The sequence below is a fragment of the Nicotiana attenuata genome, chromosome 11 (genome assembly GCF_001879085.1).
Source record: "Nicotiana attenuata strain UT chromosome 11, NIATTr2, whole genome shotgun sequence".
Taxonomy (NCBI): Eukaryota; Viridiplantae; Streptophyta; class Magnoliopsida; order Solanales; family Solanaceae; genus Nicotiana; species Nicotiana attenuata.
Window position 1 is genome coordinate 41,870,408 of NC_031999.1, and position 14,108 is coordinate 41,884,515.

General features: G+C 37.6%; 1 protein-coding gene across 1 annotated transcript; it reads left to right on the forward strand.

The window, feature by feature from the left end:
- LOC109234388 (protein LURP-one-related 5-like) lies at positions 6,790–8,919 on the forward strand. The gene is made up of 2 exons (XM_019400366.1): positions 6,790–7,320; positions 8,357–8,919. The coding sequence occupies exons 1-2, from the start codon at positions 7,118–7,120 to the stop codon at positions 8,784–8,786; spliced, it is 633 nt and encodes a 210-aa protein (XP_019255911.1). The 5' UTR covers positions 6,790–7,117; the 3' UTR covers positions 8,787–8,919.

Consider the following 14,108-nt stretch of genomic DNA (forward strand, 5'->3'; position numbering starts at 1 on the left):
TCTGAGCTCAAGGTCTGTTATTATCTCTATTTGTTTTTTAATTGTTTAATTTCTTTGTTTTATGTATTTTTATAAATTGCAAATATCTGTTAGAGATTTTTTTCAAACAATTTTCTACATCAGGTGCTTTATGGATTATTATTGGTTTTCTGGAGAATTTATTTTTATTTGATTTTATAGTCATTTTCTTTAGATTGTTGAACTCTTTACCTCAAGAGAATGAAATATAATCTCTGCATACGGTAGATCTGAAAAGAATAAACAAATCTTGAGGAGTCATAGCTAAAAAAAAGTATTAAGAATTAAAGTTAAGAACTATAGCTATATTGTTGCTCTGAATAGTTTTAATTCTTGAGAAGTTGATCTAAACCCGACATTTGGAGTAATTTGCATCAATGTTCCATCTTACAGCTGAATGATAATTCTTTTGTTTAATATGTCTGTGAGATATCATTGAAATTTGCCTGTGATATGAATGCACACTGCTATCAGCTGTTTTGTCATGTCCTTTGTTGCTAAAGAAAACCTCCACTTTTGTTGGATTAGGAAACTCAAAGGCAAACAGTGTGTCATAGGTTTCTTGATAATAGCTAGCACATTGGTTCTCGAGTCATGCTAAATTGTTTAGTTAAAAGTTAAACCATAGTTTAATTATAGATAAAGTGGTGATGCAGTGCGTTACACTGCCTTCAGTTTACTAACTACAGATGCAGTTTTGTTTGGCAATTGACCCATTTGTTGCTGGTATTTGTGCCTCATCTTAGTGGATGACCGCAATCTGTGGGTAGCTGATTTTGCTCAGTTTTGGACAACTGCAAAGGTATATCCTCAGTTCTCTCTATTACGCAACCAGTTCACGTGTTATACTCTTGCTTACTTGTTTTCTAGGGCACTTTGGATGTCTGAAATTCGTAACCTTTTGTGTTTGTCTATATGTGGTTTGTCACTGTTTTACAGGTTGTTAGTTCTTTGTGGAGTTCTAAATAATATAACCTTAGTTGATCAATAGAACTTTTTGCCGCAGTGACTTTGGTTGTTCAACATGACTGAGTGTTTACTGCGTGTTTGAAGATTTTCACTCCATCCAATCCTAACTTTTTTTATAGTTGTCTTGTATTATCAGCTTTTGTCAGTTGCAATTTGTTTATTTCACTGATGCATTTATCCTGAATTTCTATTTTCTTTTGTCCAATCAAAAGTATCGGTTCCTGATCACTTGTCTTTGTATTATTTAGGATTTCATTCCTTCTTTGTCTTTGTACTATTCATGATTTTATTTCTTTTTCAGGTAGTAATGAACTCATATAGAACACCTTATCATGTATTTCTTTACATAGTAGATTTACTGAAGAAGGAAAAAGTAAGCACCTTGTCTTGTGTGTTCGGTTTTGTTTAGCCAATGTGGTATCAACTAAAGCTAATTTTCCTTTGGCCATATTGTAGTGCATGGCCCTTAAGGAAACACAGAAAGAAGAAGAATAAAAAGCAACAGCTGTAGAAAAGGTAAAATTAAGGGCTGATAGGCAGTGAGATAATGGAAAGTTGAGTGCTATTACTACAACAACTGTGCATCCCCTTGATGATATACACGTGCACGTCATTTTGTTGTCCGAGTTTAATTTCTTTACACTTGACAATCTGACATTAATGATAACTATATATCAATTGTAATTACTTAAGTTGGGACTAATTAGTAAATTTTGTTGTCCGAAGATGCTTCCTATTTTCCTCTTGCTGTTATGTTCCGACGTTTGCAGCAAAATCTGTCATAACAGTATTTGGCCAAGTTAACTCAGTGAATTAACATAAGTGCTGTGGGTTCCTCATGTACTACTACATCTTGCAGTTTGTTTGTAACAAAAATAGGAGAAGAAAAGGGAGTAGATCCTCTTTCAGGACATATTGATCTAGCCACTTCCTCAAACCCTTGCATGTTCATTAGTTCTGTTGATTCTGTGTTGCAGATCTCTTCTTCTCTGTCCATCAGTGCAAACATAGCTCGATTTCCATTAGGAGTCGGAGCATCTAGTACAGTGATATTCTCACCTTTAGGTTTTACTGGTGTCACTAATTGGATTTTGATAATGTATCTACACTTAATAAACCTACCATTGGCCATAATGATAGCTTTCATGGTGTCTCTAAGCATGGTTGTTTTGGATATGATGATGGTTGGTGAGATCTATTTGATTCTTGCAGCGTGCTGAATCTTACCACTTCATGAAACAATTTACAAGCTCATAGAAAGTGTTCAAACATTAGGGTAGACAACCTGGATTGGTTTGTTGCTATAAGAAATAAAGAAGTTTGAATTGAATCAATGCTTTTGTTTGTTTGAACTGTTGATTATTATTTCATCAATTTGAAATTTATATGGTATTTATGAGCTATCCTGGTTTGTCACAGCCCTTGAGGTCTTGAAGAAATTACAATTAATCCTGTTTTTGGAGAGAATAATCATATCTGTGAAGTGTACTTTTTGTCATGCTGATACTAATATACCATATAGAAGGGATGTCCTTAGAAAGAAACGAAATGTTTAACCTTCTTTATCTGTAGATTAAGTCGCTACTGACTAGGAACCTTTATCTGGATAGGACTGATTATCACAAAAATCATAGTCATTTTATCGTGGCGTAACTTTCTGGATAATACATGAGAAACTAGTTGGAGTGGTTTTCAGCCTTATTGCCCTGGAGATCTTGCACACTTTTGAAAGCTTAAATCTTTTTCTGATTTGCTTGATATCTTGCAAATTCCTCTGATTTACTTCTTATCTACACTATTATAGTTTGATTTGTTTCGGTCGGATTTGTTATGTCTTATTCTATAGAAAAAATGGAACTGTCATTCTACAGTAAAACAACTTTAGCTTGGGTCAATGTTTGCTCGATAAACATCCCAGTTGAAGACTATTATATTTCATCTATTGACATAGTTATTTTGTAATTCCAGGTCATACAGTCTGATGATCGATAATTTAGCCGGTGGAAGATTTCTAAATGATGAAGCATTGCAGAAATTATTTGAAGACTATTATTTGTTAGGATTAGTTATATAATGACAATAGCTATTTGCTTCAAACAATATAAGTTTATTTTTTAAGTTACCGTGATATTACTATTTTGGATTTGTACTTCCTTTTGTTTGTTAAGATTTAACGAGATACATTATGTTTTTATGAATCAATATTATTATGTTTTATTATTTGGATCATTTTTTGAATGAATGTAGTAGCTATTATTAATGGTGGCTAAACTATTGTCGTTTTAGCTTGTGACTTAGTGACAATTTAACAGAATATACTGGCTACAAAAATAGATGCTAAAAGGGCAAATTATGATGTTTCCACAGGGGATATTGTAGCCATTATAATTGTTGTTAAAAATGATTTTTAGCGGCAATTTAATTGAATTTACTAGCCATTAAAATGGATGCTAAAAGGGATACTAATTCGTTTTCAGAAGAAATATTATAGCTATTCTAATTGCCACAAAACAATTACCGCTAAAGCTATGGACCTATAGCGACAAATGTTTTGAATTTAGCGGCTATAAAAATGGACGTAAAAGAGCATTAGTAGCCGTTTTTAGATTGGATTTAGCAGCCATCATAATTGCCGCAAACAATTGCCGTTAAAGCAAATCATATTTAGCGGCAATAAGTCACACCTTTACCAGCTTTTGTGAGAAACGCCGCTAAAGGCTTTGCCGACCCCAATATCAGCGGCTAAACATCAATGGCTGGTATATGGTATAGCGGCAATTGTTATTGCCGCCAATGACCTTTTTTATTGCCGCTAAAGCCCCTTTTTGTTGTAATGCTGGGGAAGGTGTAGCTACAGATCCTTCCAAAATAGAGGCTATGACTAATTGGCCTGTGCCTAAATCCATCAAAGCTCTAAGGGGTTTTCTGGGTCTAATAGGCTACTACAGGAGGTTTGTACAATCTTATGGTGTTATCAGTAGACCCCTAACCAGTCTACTGAAGAAGAATTCCTTCCAGTGGTCTATAGAAGCTGACACTGCCTTCTCAGCATTGAAGCAGGCAATGTCTTCTGCACATGTGTTAGCCCTGGCAGATTTCACAAAGACCTTTATTGTGGAGACTGATGCATGCTCAACAGGGGTGGGGGCTATACTAGTGCAAGAAGGCAAACCTCTTGCATTCTTCAGCAAGGCCCTTGGTCCTAGACACATAGGCTTGTCTACCTATGAAAAGGACTACATGGTTGTTCTATCAGCTGTAGATAAGTGGAGACACTATATACAGGGGGCATTTTATTAGTAGAACAGATCACCAAAGCTTAAAGTATCTGTTAGAGCAAAGGGTGACCACTGCATTCCAACAAAGAGGTCTGGCCAAGCTACTTGGTTTAGACTATGAAGTCCAGTACAAGAAGGGAACAGAGAACAGGGTTGCAGATGCACTATCTAGAAGAGGAGAAGAAGAGTCCTCCTTATGTGCCATCACTACTACCAATCCAACTTGGATGGAGGAGATTGTACAGAGTTATGAACATGACCCTATGGACTTTACATTTGGTAACTGAGTTGATCACCAACCCTCTCAACAAACCAGACCTCTCCTTACAACAGGGAATCATCAGATTTAAACAGAAAATTTGGGTGGGAAGAAATATTGATCTCAGGACTAAAATCTTTCGGGTGTTCCATCAGTCACCCTTGGGGGTCACTCTGGTCAGCATGGTACATACAGGAGAGTTCAGATGGGATTCTACTGGCCAAAGATGAAGGAAGACATACATAAATGGGTTGCTGAGTGTGATGTATGCCAAAGGGTAAAGACTGAACATGTGCATTATCCAGGCTTATTACAACCCTTACCCATCCCTGAAGGACCATGGCAAGATATAGCCATGGATTTCATTGAAGGCCTGCCTCACTCTGAGCACAAAAATTCTATTTTGGTGGTGGTAGACACACTTACTAAATATGGCCATTTTATTCCTCTCAAACACCCTTACACAGCTAAGGAGGTTGCAGATATTTTCTTAAAGGAGGTGTATAAGTTACATGGTCTGCCCAAATCCATAGTAACTGACAGAGATCCCCTATTCACTAGTCAATTCTGGCAGCAAATGTTTAGATCCATGGGAACCAAACTCAACATGTCTACTTCCTATCACCCCCAGTCAGATGGTCAAACGGAGAGGTTTCATAGGTGCCTAGAATCCTTTACCTCAGGGCCATGATTTTTTACAATCCTAATCACTGGCTCAAGTGGCTTCCATTAGCTGAGTGGTGGTACAACACTAACTACCACACATCCCTTAAAGCCACCCCATTTGAGGTTGTTTATGGTTACCCACCTCCTCAGATTCACATGGGCTCCCTACCACACTCCACTCACACTACTGTAGGGGCTAAACTTGCTCAAAGACAGACTATGTTACAACATTTGAAAGAAAATCTACAAATGGCTCAGGCTCGAATGAAGTTCTTTGCAGATAAAAATAGGACCGACAGAAGTTTAAATGCGGGAGATTGGCTTTACTTAAAGCTACAACCCTACAGGCAAGCTTCAGTAGCAGTCAGAAAAAATTTGAAACTCGGTGCTAAATACTATGGTCCCTATAAAATCACACAGAAGATAGGTACAGTGGCTTACCGCTTAGAGCTTCCAACATGCTCTCAGATCCACCCAGTGTTTCACGTATCCCACCTCAAGAAACGCATAGGACCTGATGTGGTGGCTCAACTCCAACCTCCTAGTTGTGGACAAGACGGACGCTTGATGGTTCAACCAGTGGCCATTCTCCAGCGACGCATCGTCAAGGTTAATAATGCGGCAACAGTCAAGGTTCTTGTTCAGTGGTCGAACCTGGGAGCTGATGAAGCGACTTGGGAAGACTGGGGGTACATCAAGGGCCAGTTTCCTGACTTTGTGGCTCAACTCCGGCCTTGAGGACAAGGCCGATTTGGACAAGGGGGTATTGTTATGTCTGAAGGAGACTATCTCTAAATTGGGAAAGGAGTAAAATTAGGGTTCAGATTTGGAAAGTGAGCTGAAGAAACGTTTAAAAGATAAAAATGAGAAGAGTGACGTGGCAGTTTATTAGACCTTCAGATTTTACACGTGTTGTGTTAGCTGCATGAATTGAATGGATGGGATTAGAAGTTAGCTTACTAAATAAAGGGCCTAGATTAGTTCTTACAAAGGATGGATAATGGGCTGTTAGTTAGTTAGTGGGTTGTAACAGAATTAGTTAGTAGTGGGCTGTGTTGTAACAAATTGGGCTTTATATTCCTAAGAGCTGGACAGAGATAGACATGCAAAATTATCTGGTAATTCATTTCCCTCCTCTTTTCTTCGTTCCTCTCTTCTCTTCTCTCTCTCACTTCATTTTTTATTTCTCAGGTAATCCACCATTGAAGTTCGAGTTCCAAGCTTGAGATCCTAGCTTGATTGTACTACTGAGTTGTAACACAGTTATTTTCATCAATAAAAGCTCGAATTTCTTTCTTTTGCCATTAATTTTCATTCAAGCATTACAAAAAAGAAGCAGCAACAACAAGAAGATAATAAGATCATCAAAGCGAAAAAATATAATAAGTAATAGTCGAATCCTAAGAATAAGAAAATATAAGTATACGTACTAATATTACTGGTATAAAAAGACCGCTCGACTATTTACTAACGCATGAAACTTTTGCAGCTAATTGGATAAACATCGTTAAATGGGGAGAATTATATTTATTCAATTATAGAGACAAACATCCATGTCAAAATATCACTTCAGAGATTAATTCAAAGTTGACATCCCACCACCGTCAATGAATAAAATAATCAAAAAAGAAAAATATATAATGCTGATACCATTAACTCCCTCCTCACAATACACTCCATTCCGTCTCATCTCTCAACCCGAGGATTCATATTGAATAATTGATTGATTCATTTTGCAATTGATTTTTTCATTTGGAATTTGAAGATTTTTGGCCACGTTTGGTATCAAGATGCGGTTTAATTAATTTGAATTTGCGACGTATAAAGTCTATTCGAATTCGTATTCTCTATTACAACCTGAAATCTCTAATTAAGGGGAGGAACAATTGAAGGATGAGTTCTATTTGGTGTGAGAAAGGGATAATGAATGAGAGATTTTGCTTCGAAAATGAAACAAATCTTACAGTTCATAAGAGTTCATTGTTCTACCCTGGTGACGGCTTCATTGTTTACAATTCAGGTGGTGAAATCGTTTTTCGGGTCGAATCGTACTGCCCCGATTCACGACCCAAGGAAGAACTCGTTCTCATGGATTCAGCGGGCTCTTCTCTTGTCACTCTCCACCGCAAGGTCTATTTCTTTTTCCTTTTTTTATTACTCTTTTGATTTTATGGAAATTACAAGTAACTTTATTTTGACCTCGTACGACTTATATATTTTGGAGTGACATAAATTGTGTTAGACACAAAGTAAAATATTTCTCTCATCGCCAAATTCTAGTCTTCTCCCGTTTGTTTTTTTCTCTTTCCAAAATTCTCAATTCATCGGAAATAATGATAGTTTTTAAAAGTTCTTTATTTGTTGTTTAAATTGACTTTTGGTTTTACTTTATTTTAGAAACTAACGGATAAAATGTTCTTATTAGTTTAGTTAGGAAGCACTCTTTTTTTTGTTGGTTAAATAGATGCATAATAATATTAATAATTGGGTAACGTCATCACACATAGTTGCCCATTGCTATGTGCTGAGTTTTTGCTTTTTAAGATTAAAGGTGGATAAATATATGTATATATACATTCAAGGAATTAGTACATTGTTTGACTTTTTTGGAATATACAGTCCAGTATAGTATTAACAAAAGAAGACTAAAATAGGTGGACGAATAGTAATATAGTATAGAGAATGTTTTCAAATTTAGAAGGGCCGGGAGTTTGATTTTTAATGCTATGTTGAGCGGTGTTTGATTTTTATATTTTTCTTAAATAAGTAATTAATGGTAACATGGCTTCTTGGAGCAGTACGGGTGGAATTAAATAAAAATTAATGTAATCTTAATTTTGTAAAGTACTAACAAATATGCATGACCAAAATTATTTGTCTAAATGACAGAAGATAAAAAGGACTGGAAAAATATAATCAAACAACCCTGGGAACTCAAATTAGTTTCTCTTTTTTACCACTTACCCTTGTATCAGGGTAGACTGTCTATACCACACTCCTTGGGGTGCGGTCCTGTTTCGAACCCTACGTGGATGCGGAATATTTTGTGCACCGGGCTGCCCTTTACGCTACAACAAATTTTGAGTTATACTAGTAACAAAAACATAGTTCAATCCTCTTTCTAAAGCTGAATTCCTTTTTCTTTTCCCCCATTTTAATACTCTAGAAGCCAAGCCTTCATCAAAGGTGGGAAGGATTTCTTGGAGAGAAAAAAGAAGGACAAGAACCACTTCAGCATTTACAAGTCATCAATAATAGGACAATATGATATAATAGCACAAGTCTACAGTAATAGTACTGATCATCCAATTCAAGAATTCAACATTGAAGGCTCATACATACAAAGAAACTGCACCATCTTGTACAATCCTACCAAAACAGATCAGAGTGAAGAAGCTAAAGTGGTTGTAGCTGAAATCAAAAGAAAAATGGAGCCAGACACAAATGTTGTAATGGGCAAAGATGTTTTCTTGTTGTGCCTCAAGGCTGGTATTGATGGGGCATTCATCATGGCTTTAGTACTTGTCCTTGATCAAGTGGAGGGACATGATTTTAAAGAGGGAAGCGACAAGGTTAATTTCACGTATGATCACTGAATGTCATTTTACTAGAACAGTAAAATCACTAATATTTTCTTGCATTAGAATTAGTAACTGAACTTTACTTACGATAGCAGTAAAGTCACAAATCTTGACTCACACTTTAATATTAAATTCATCTTGATCGGTGTATTCTGTCGTTATATTAGGTAAAGTTCAATTACTTTGATGAGACGAGAAATAATTTTTTATTTACCGTTATGATAGGTTAAATTTTGTGACTTTATTGCAGTAGGTAAAGTTAAGTTATTTTAATGTGATGAAAAATAATTTTATGCAAAGAGAAAGAAAAGATAGAAAGGTTCGGTCCCAGTTGGTCTCGTCTATGGATTTTCTTTCCCTATCCTATTGTCGAGACGAATGTGGGCGGTCTTTCCAAAAGGCGTGAATGCAAATAAAACATCTTCTGGATAAGCTTTACGACCGGGCGGTCTTCGTAATAGAAGAGAGATTTGTTGGCATCACTATATCTTATTCCCCGTATAGGCTCTACACTCTGCATAGATTGACTGAACGCAGAAAACCTTCCACTAGCAGACGACCGTGTTTTTCACAGGATTTTTCGTTACTCATGTCAGCATTCTTACTTCTGATATCTCCAGGTAAAGTATCCCGAGGTTGGCGCATCTCGTTGAGTGTGGAGAAGCATTGGGTACCCCAATTTTTTTCTTCGGAGCCGTTTCTTTTTCCGTCCCCCCACCCTGGCATAGCGCTTCGCTTCCGTTCTTCGGTCGGTGCCGGGTCGGCCCCTAGGGCACTATTCGCCTTGGGAGTGGTTCGGCCATCAAGCTACTTTGTGGGGTAGGGGTCCAAACTAGTGACTGCTGCGGTTGTTGTCTGTAGGCCACCCCGGTTCCTTTCTGCTTTTTTTCTTGCTACGGGATTAGCCTGCTTGGCGTGGTTTGTTACCTAAAAATACCATCCTTTCTTATTGGCGACTTTTATTGTTATAGTAGTAGATAGCATTGTGTGACCATACGTAAAATTAATGTGATGGTGGTAGCTAGTCATGAGCTGCAACCTATGAGGGAGGAAGGTTGATTTTCTTGGTTTTCTCAATCTTGTCGAGTGTTATTGATTGCCATCTTTATGCAAGTTTAAAGTGCCTTGATTTTCTTGTCTATGTATATGTTCAATTCTTGCACTAATGAGTAATATATTGGTAGTTGAACTAAATTATATAGATATAAATAAGGGTACTGATCATGAGCTGCTATATGTATAAAGGAGGATGGGTAAATCTTTCATGATTTTGTCAATCTTCTGCAAAATTACTGAGATTGCCCTTTTCATGCAAGTAAATTGAATAGTCTTCGTTTTCTTGGATCTATACGTTAAATTCTTACACCAACTAGTGATATTGATAGTACGTTCATGTAAAACTCTTTTGATTTTTAATATGGATCCAGGATTTGAATTTTATGGGTTTAGATTCCCAGTTCTATCACTTTCATCTAATTTACTGGGTGCAAATTCTATCACTTTTGCATATTTAATAATTATTTTTAACATATATACAAGTTTTATGCAAAATCAAGAGTTCGAATAGACCCATAGGTTATTCATCGATTATGCCTTTATAGACCACTACTTTTAGAAAGACCGACCATGAATGAAATATGTTCTTTGACCATCTTTTTAATGTTAAAGTCTTTTTGTTTATGAGTTGTTAATGTAACACAATATTTTTTCCTTATAATGATGATGTACAGATCAATTTGCGTCATGTCTCTAAACTACATTTTGTGTTTTCGAGGCCCTGAAAACCTCACTTAGCATCACCTCGATTTGCGTGCGTAGTCCGGGCGCGTAGCCGGAAAGCCTAAATGTGAAAATCTGTGAAAAATGATAAGTTTTGACTATAAAATGAATAAATTTGACTTCGGTCAACGTTTTGGGTAAACGGACCCGGACCCGTGATTTGACAGTCCCGGAGGGTCCGTAGAAAAATATGGGACCTGGGCGTATGCCCGGAATCGAATTCCGAGGTTCCAAGCCCGAGAAATGAATTTCTGAAGGAAATTGTTTTTTGAAATTGTTTAAGGAAATTTGAAATGAAATTTGATTAGAACATGTTAGTATCGAGCCCGTATTTTGGTTCCGACGCCCGGTACAGGTCTTATATATGATTTAAGATGTTTCTGTGAAATTTGGTGAAAAACGGACATCGTTTAACGTGATTCGGACCTAAATTGCTAAAGTTGATGTCTTATGAAGTTAAAGAAAAATTCTTCGTTGTTATTGAGATTATTTTGGCGATTTGATTGCACGGATAAGTTCGTATGATGTTGTTGAGTTAGTACCTATGTTTGGTTAGGAGCCCCGAGGGCTCGGATGTGTTTCGGAAAGTTTTGAACTTAAGAAAAATTGCAGAAAACAACAGATCTGGTATTCTGGTACTTTCTTCTTCGCGTTCGCGGGAGAACCCACGCGAACGCGATACATTAATTTTGTCGAAGGAAAATCCTTCTACGCGAACGCGTAGCCCAGGTCGCGAACGCGAGGCAGTGGGGGGTCATCCCTTCCCGAACGCGAGCCTGGCCACGCGAACGCGAAGGCCAACGTGGGCCTGGGCAGGGGTGGGGAAACTTCCCTACGCGAACTCGATCCCTTGAACGCGAACGCGAACGCGAGGCTCGAGCAGTTCCTACTTCGCGAACGCGAGCCATTGTCCGCGAACGCGAAGGCTTATGCAGCATGACCCATCGCAAACGCGAAGGGTCTGTCGCGAACGTGATGCACATTTTCGCCCAGTTATTTTAAAGGCCCAAAAAACAGAACACTTATGGGATTTTATAAAAATTTCACAAACCTCTTCTTCTCCAAAGCTCTTAGGCGGTTTTTGGAGCAATTCTTCACCATAATCTCTTGGGTAAGTAATCTTTAACTCATTTTCTTCAATTTCCATTAACACCCATTAGATTTCTAGGCTTAAATCATGTGAATAAGGGTAGAAAATTAGGGATTTGGTTTAGAGTTAGGGCTTTTTGATTAATTGTGATTTAGACCTCGTTTTGGGATCGAATTCTGAAAATAATTATATATTTGGGCTCGTGGGTGATTTGATTTTGGTCCGAACCTCATGTTTTGACCAAGCGGGCCCAGGGTCGATTTTTGGGTTTTTGGGAAGAATGATTAGAAAGCTATAATTAAGCATTGAAATTGGATTGTTTAGCATTTATTGATGTTATTGAATCGATTATGCATAGATACGATTGTGTTGGAGCCAAATTCGAAAGGAAAGGCGGTATTTGAGGCTTGAGTTGGCCGTGGAAGTTTGAGGTAAGTGTTCGTTCTAACCTTAGCTTGAGGGATTACGAGTTGAGTCCTATTTGCTATTTGCTTCTTGTTGAGTACGACGTATAGGCATGGTGACGAGTATCTATACGTTGGCGTTGAGCATAACCGTGAGTCCTAAATTGATACTTGTTGTATTCTTAAATGATCCTACGAATGCTTTAGTGGGTGAATTCTTGATAATGAGTAAAGACTTAGTTTATTTTCGTGGAAGTTACTTATGATTGAGAAATGGTGATAACTGAGATGAGTAGGAGTTGAGTTAAGATTGGTTATAGCTGATTCTCCCTTGCCGGGACGTATATACTTGTACTGTTGAATTTTCTTGCCGGGATCGTGTAGTTTATTGTTGATCCCTTGCCGGGACTATTATTATGATCACTGTTGATATTATATCTGGATCGGGTTGCGCGCCGCAACATTATTATATATATGTGGATCGGGTTGCACGTCGCAACAGATATTATATTGGATCGAGTTGCATGCCGCAACAGATATTATATTGGATCGGGTTGCACGCCGCAACAGATATTATATTGGATCGGGTTGCACGCCGCAACATTGTTATACATATGTGGATCGGGTTGCACGCCGCAATATTGTTAAATGATAAGGGATCGGGTTGCACGCCGCAATAGTAGTATTATTGCTTTGTTGTAGATATTGAATTGTCCTTCCATATTTTATTAAATTTCTGTTAGATTTGATATGTTTCCCCGAAGCATGTACCCCCTCCCATTTAAACTATTTATTCCTGTTTATTTTCCGCATATATTATATAACTGCACAGGTTTATCTGGAGTCCGGTCCTAGCCTCGTCACTACCTCGCCGGGGTTAGGCCAGACACTTACCAGCACATGGGGTCGGTTGTGCTGATACTACACTCTGCACTCTGTGCAGATACCGAGGCAGCACTGGGACAACAACAGTAGTTCGGGAGCCAGCCTTCAGTCCACCGAGACACCGAGGTAGCCCTGCAGGCGTCCGCAGGCCCGGCGTCTCCTCTATCTTTTATTATGTTCTGTTATCTCTTGTATTCGAGACAGACAATGTTACTTTCTTTCAAACAGTTGTATGTAGTAATCTTAGTAGTCCGTGAATGATGTGACACCAGTTTCTGGGTAGAGGCATATGTGAATTTCTTTATCATTTTGGTGCATTTTGTCTAAGTCTTCCGCTTAAACCTCATATTCCGTTGTTATTTAAATGTTTATCGCTTGTTAATATATGTTGTAAAAAGGATTAAAACAAAAGAGTTAAGAATTCATAATTTCGTGGCTTACCTAGCTTCTACGAGTAGGCGCCATCACGACTTCCGAGGGTGGGAAATCCGGATCGTGACAAACATATACATGTTATTTTACACCAATATATGTTCATGTCTACAAACTTTTAAGACGTATTATCGAGTTTTTTAATGCATAGAGGTACCTACTTTGTTGGAAAAATTTTATTTTGTGCCTCACACAACTGACACTAGTTGTGTGAGGCTTCTTTTTTGTCTCACACTGTGTGGATTTCAGAATTTTGTGGACCCAAATGTATAAGATATGGGTCCACAAATATGTGAGATAAAAAGAGGCCTCACACAACTAGTGTAAGTTGTGTGAGACACAAAATAAAATCACTCGCTTTGTTGTGTATGAATGATCAATAAAATTTGATGGGAGACTTTAATTTTGTACAAGACATAAGATAACGAGATAGGCAAAATGCAGGCCAACAAAAATTTGAACAATAACAACAATATAAATTCAGTGTAATTTTATAAGCGGGATCTGGGGAGAGTAATGTGAATAGCAGATCTTACCCCTACCTTGTGAAGATAGAGAAAGTATTTCCGATAGACCCTCGGCTAAGGAACAATGAAATTTTCTATTGGGGGACAAGTTATTGTGCTAAAAGAAATGTACGCTTCTAACGATTAAGGTCCTATTTGGAACTAATGGTATTGCAGACTTGCACCACAAAACGACCTTATTAACTAAAGATTTATGTATGGCATTGAATGAAAAAAAAAT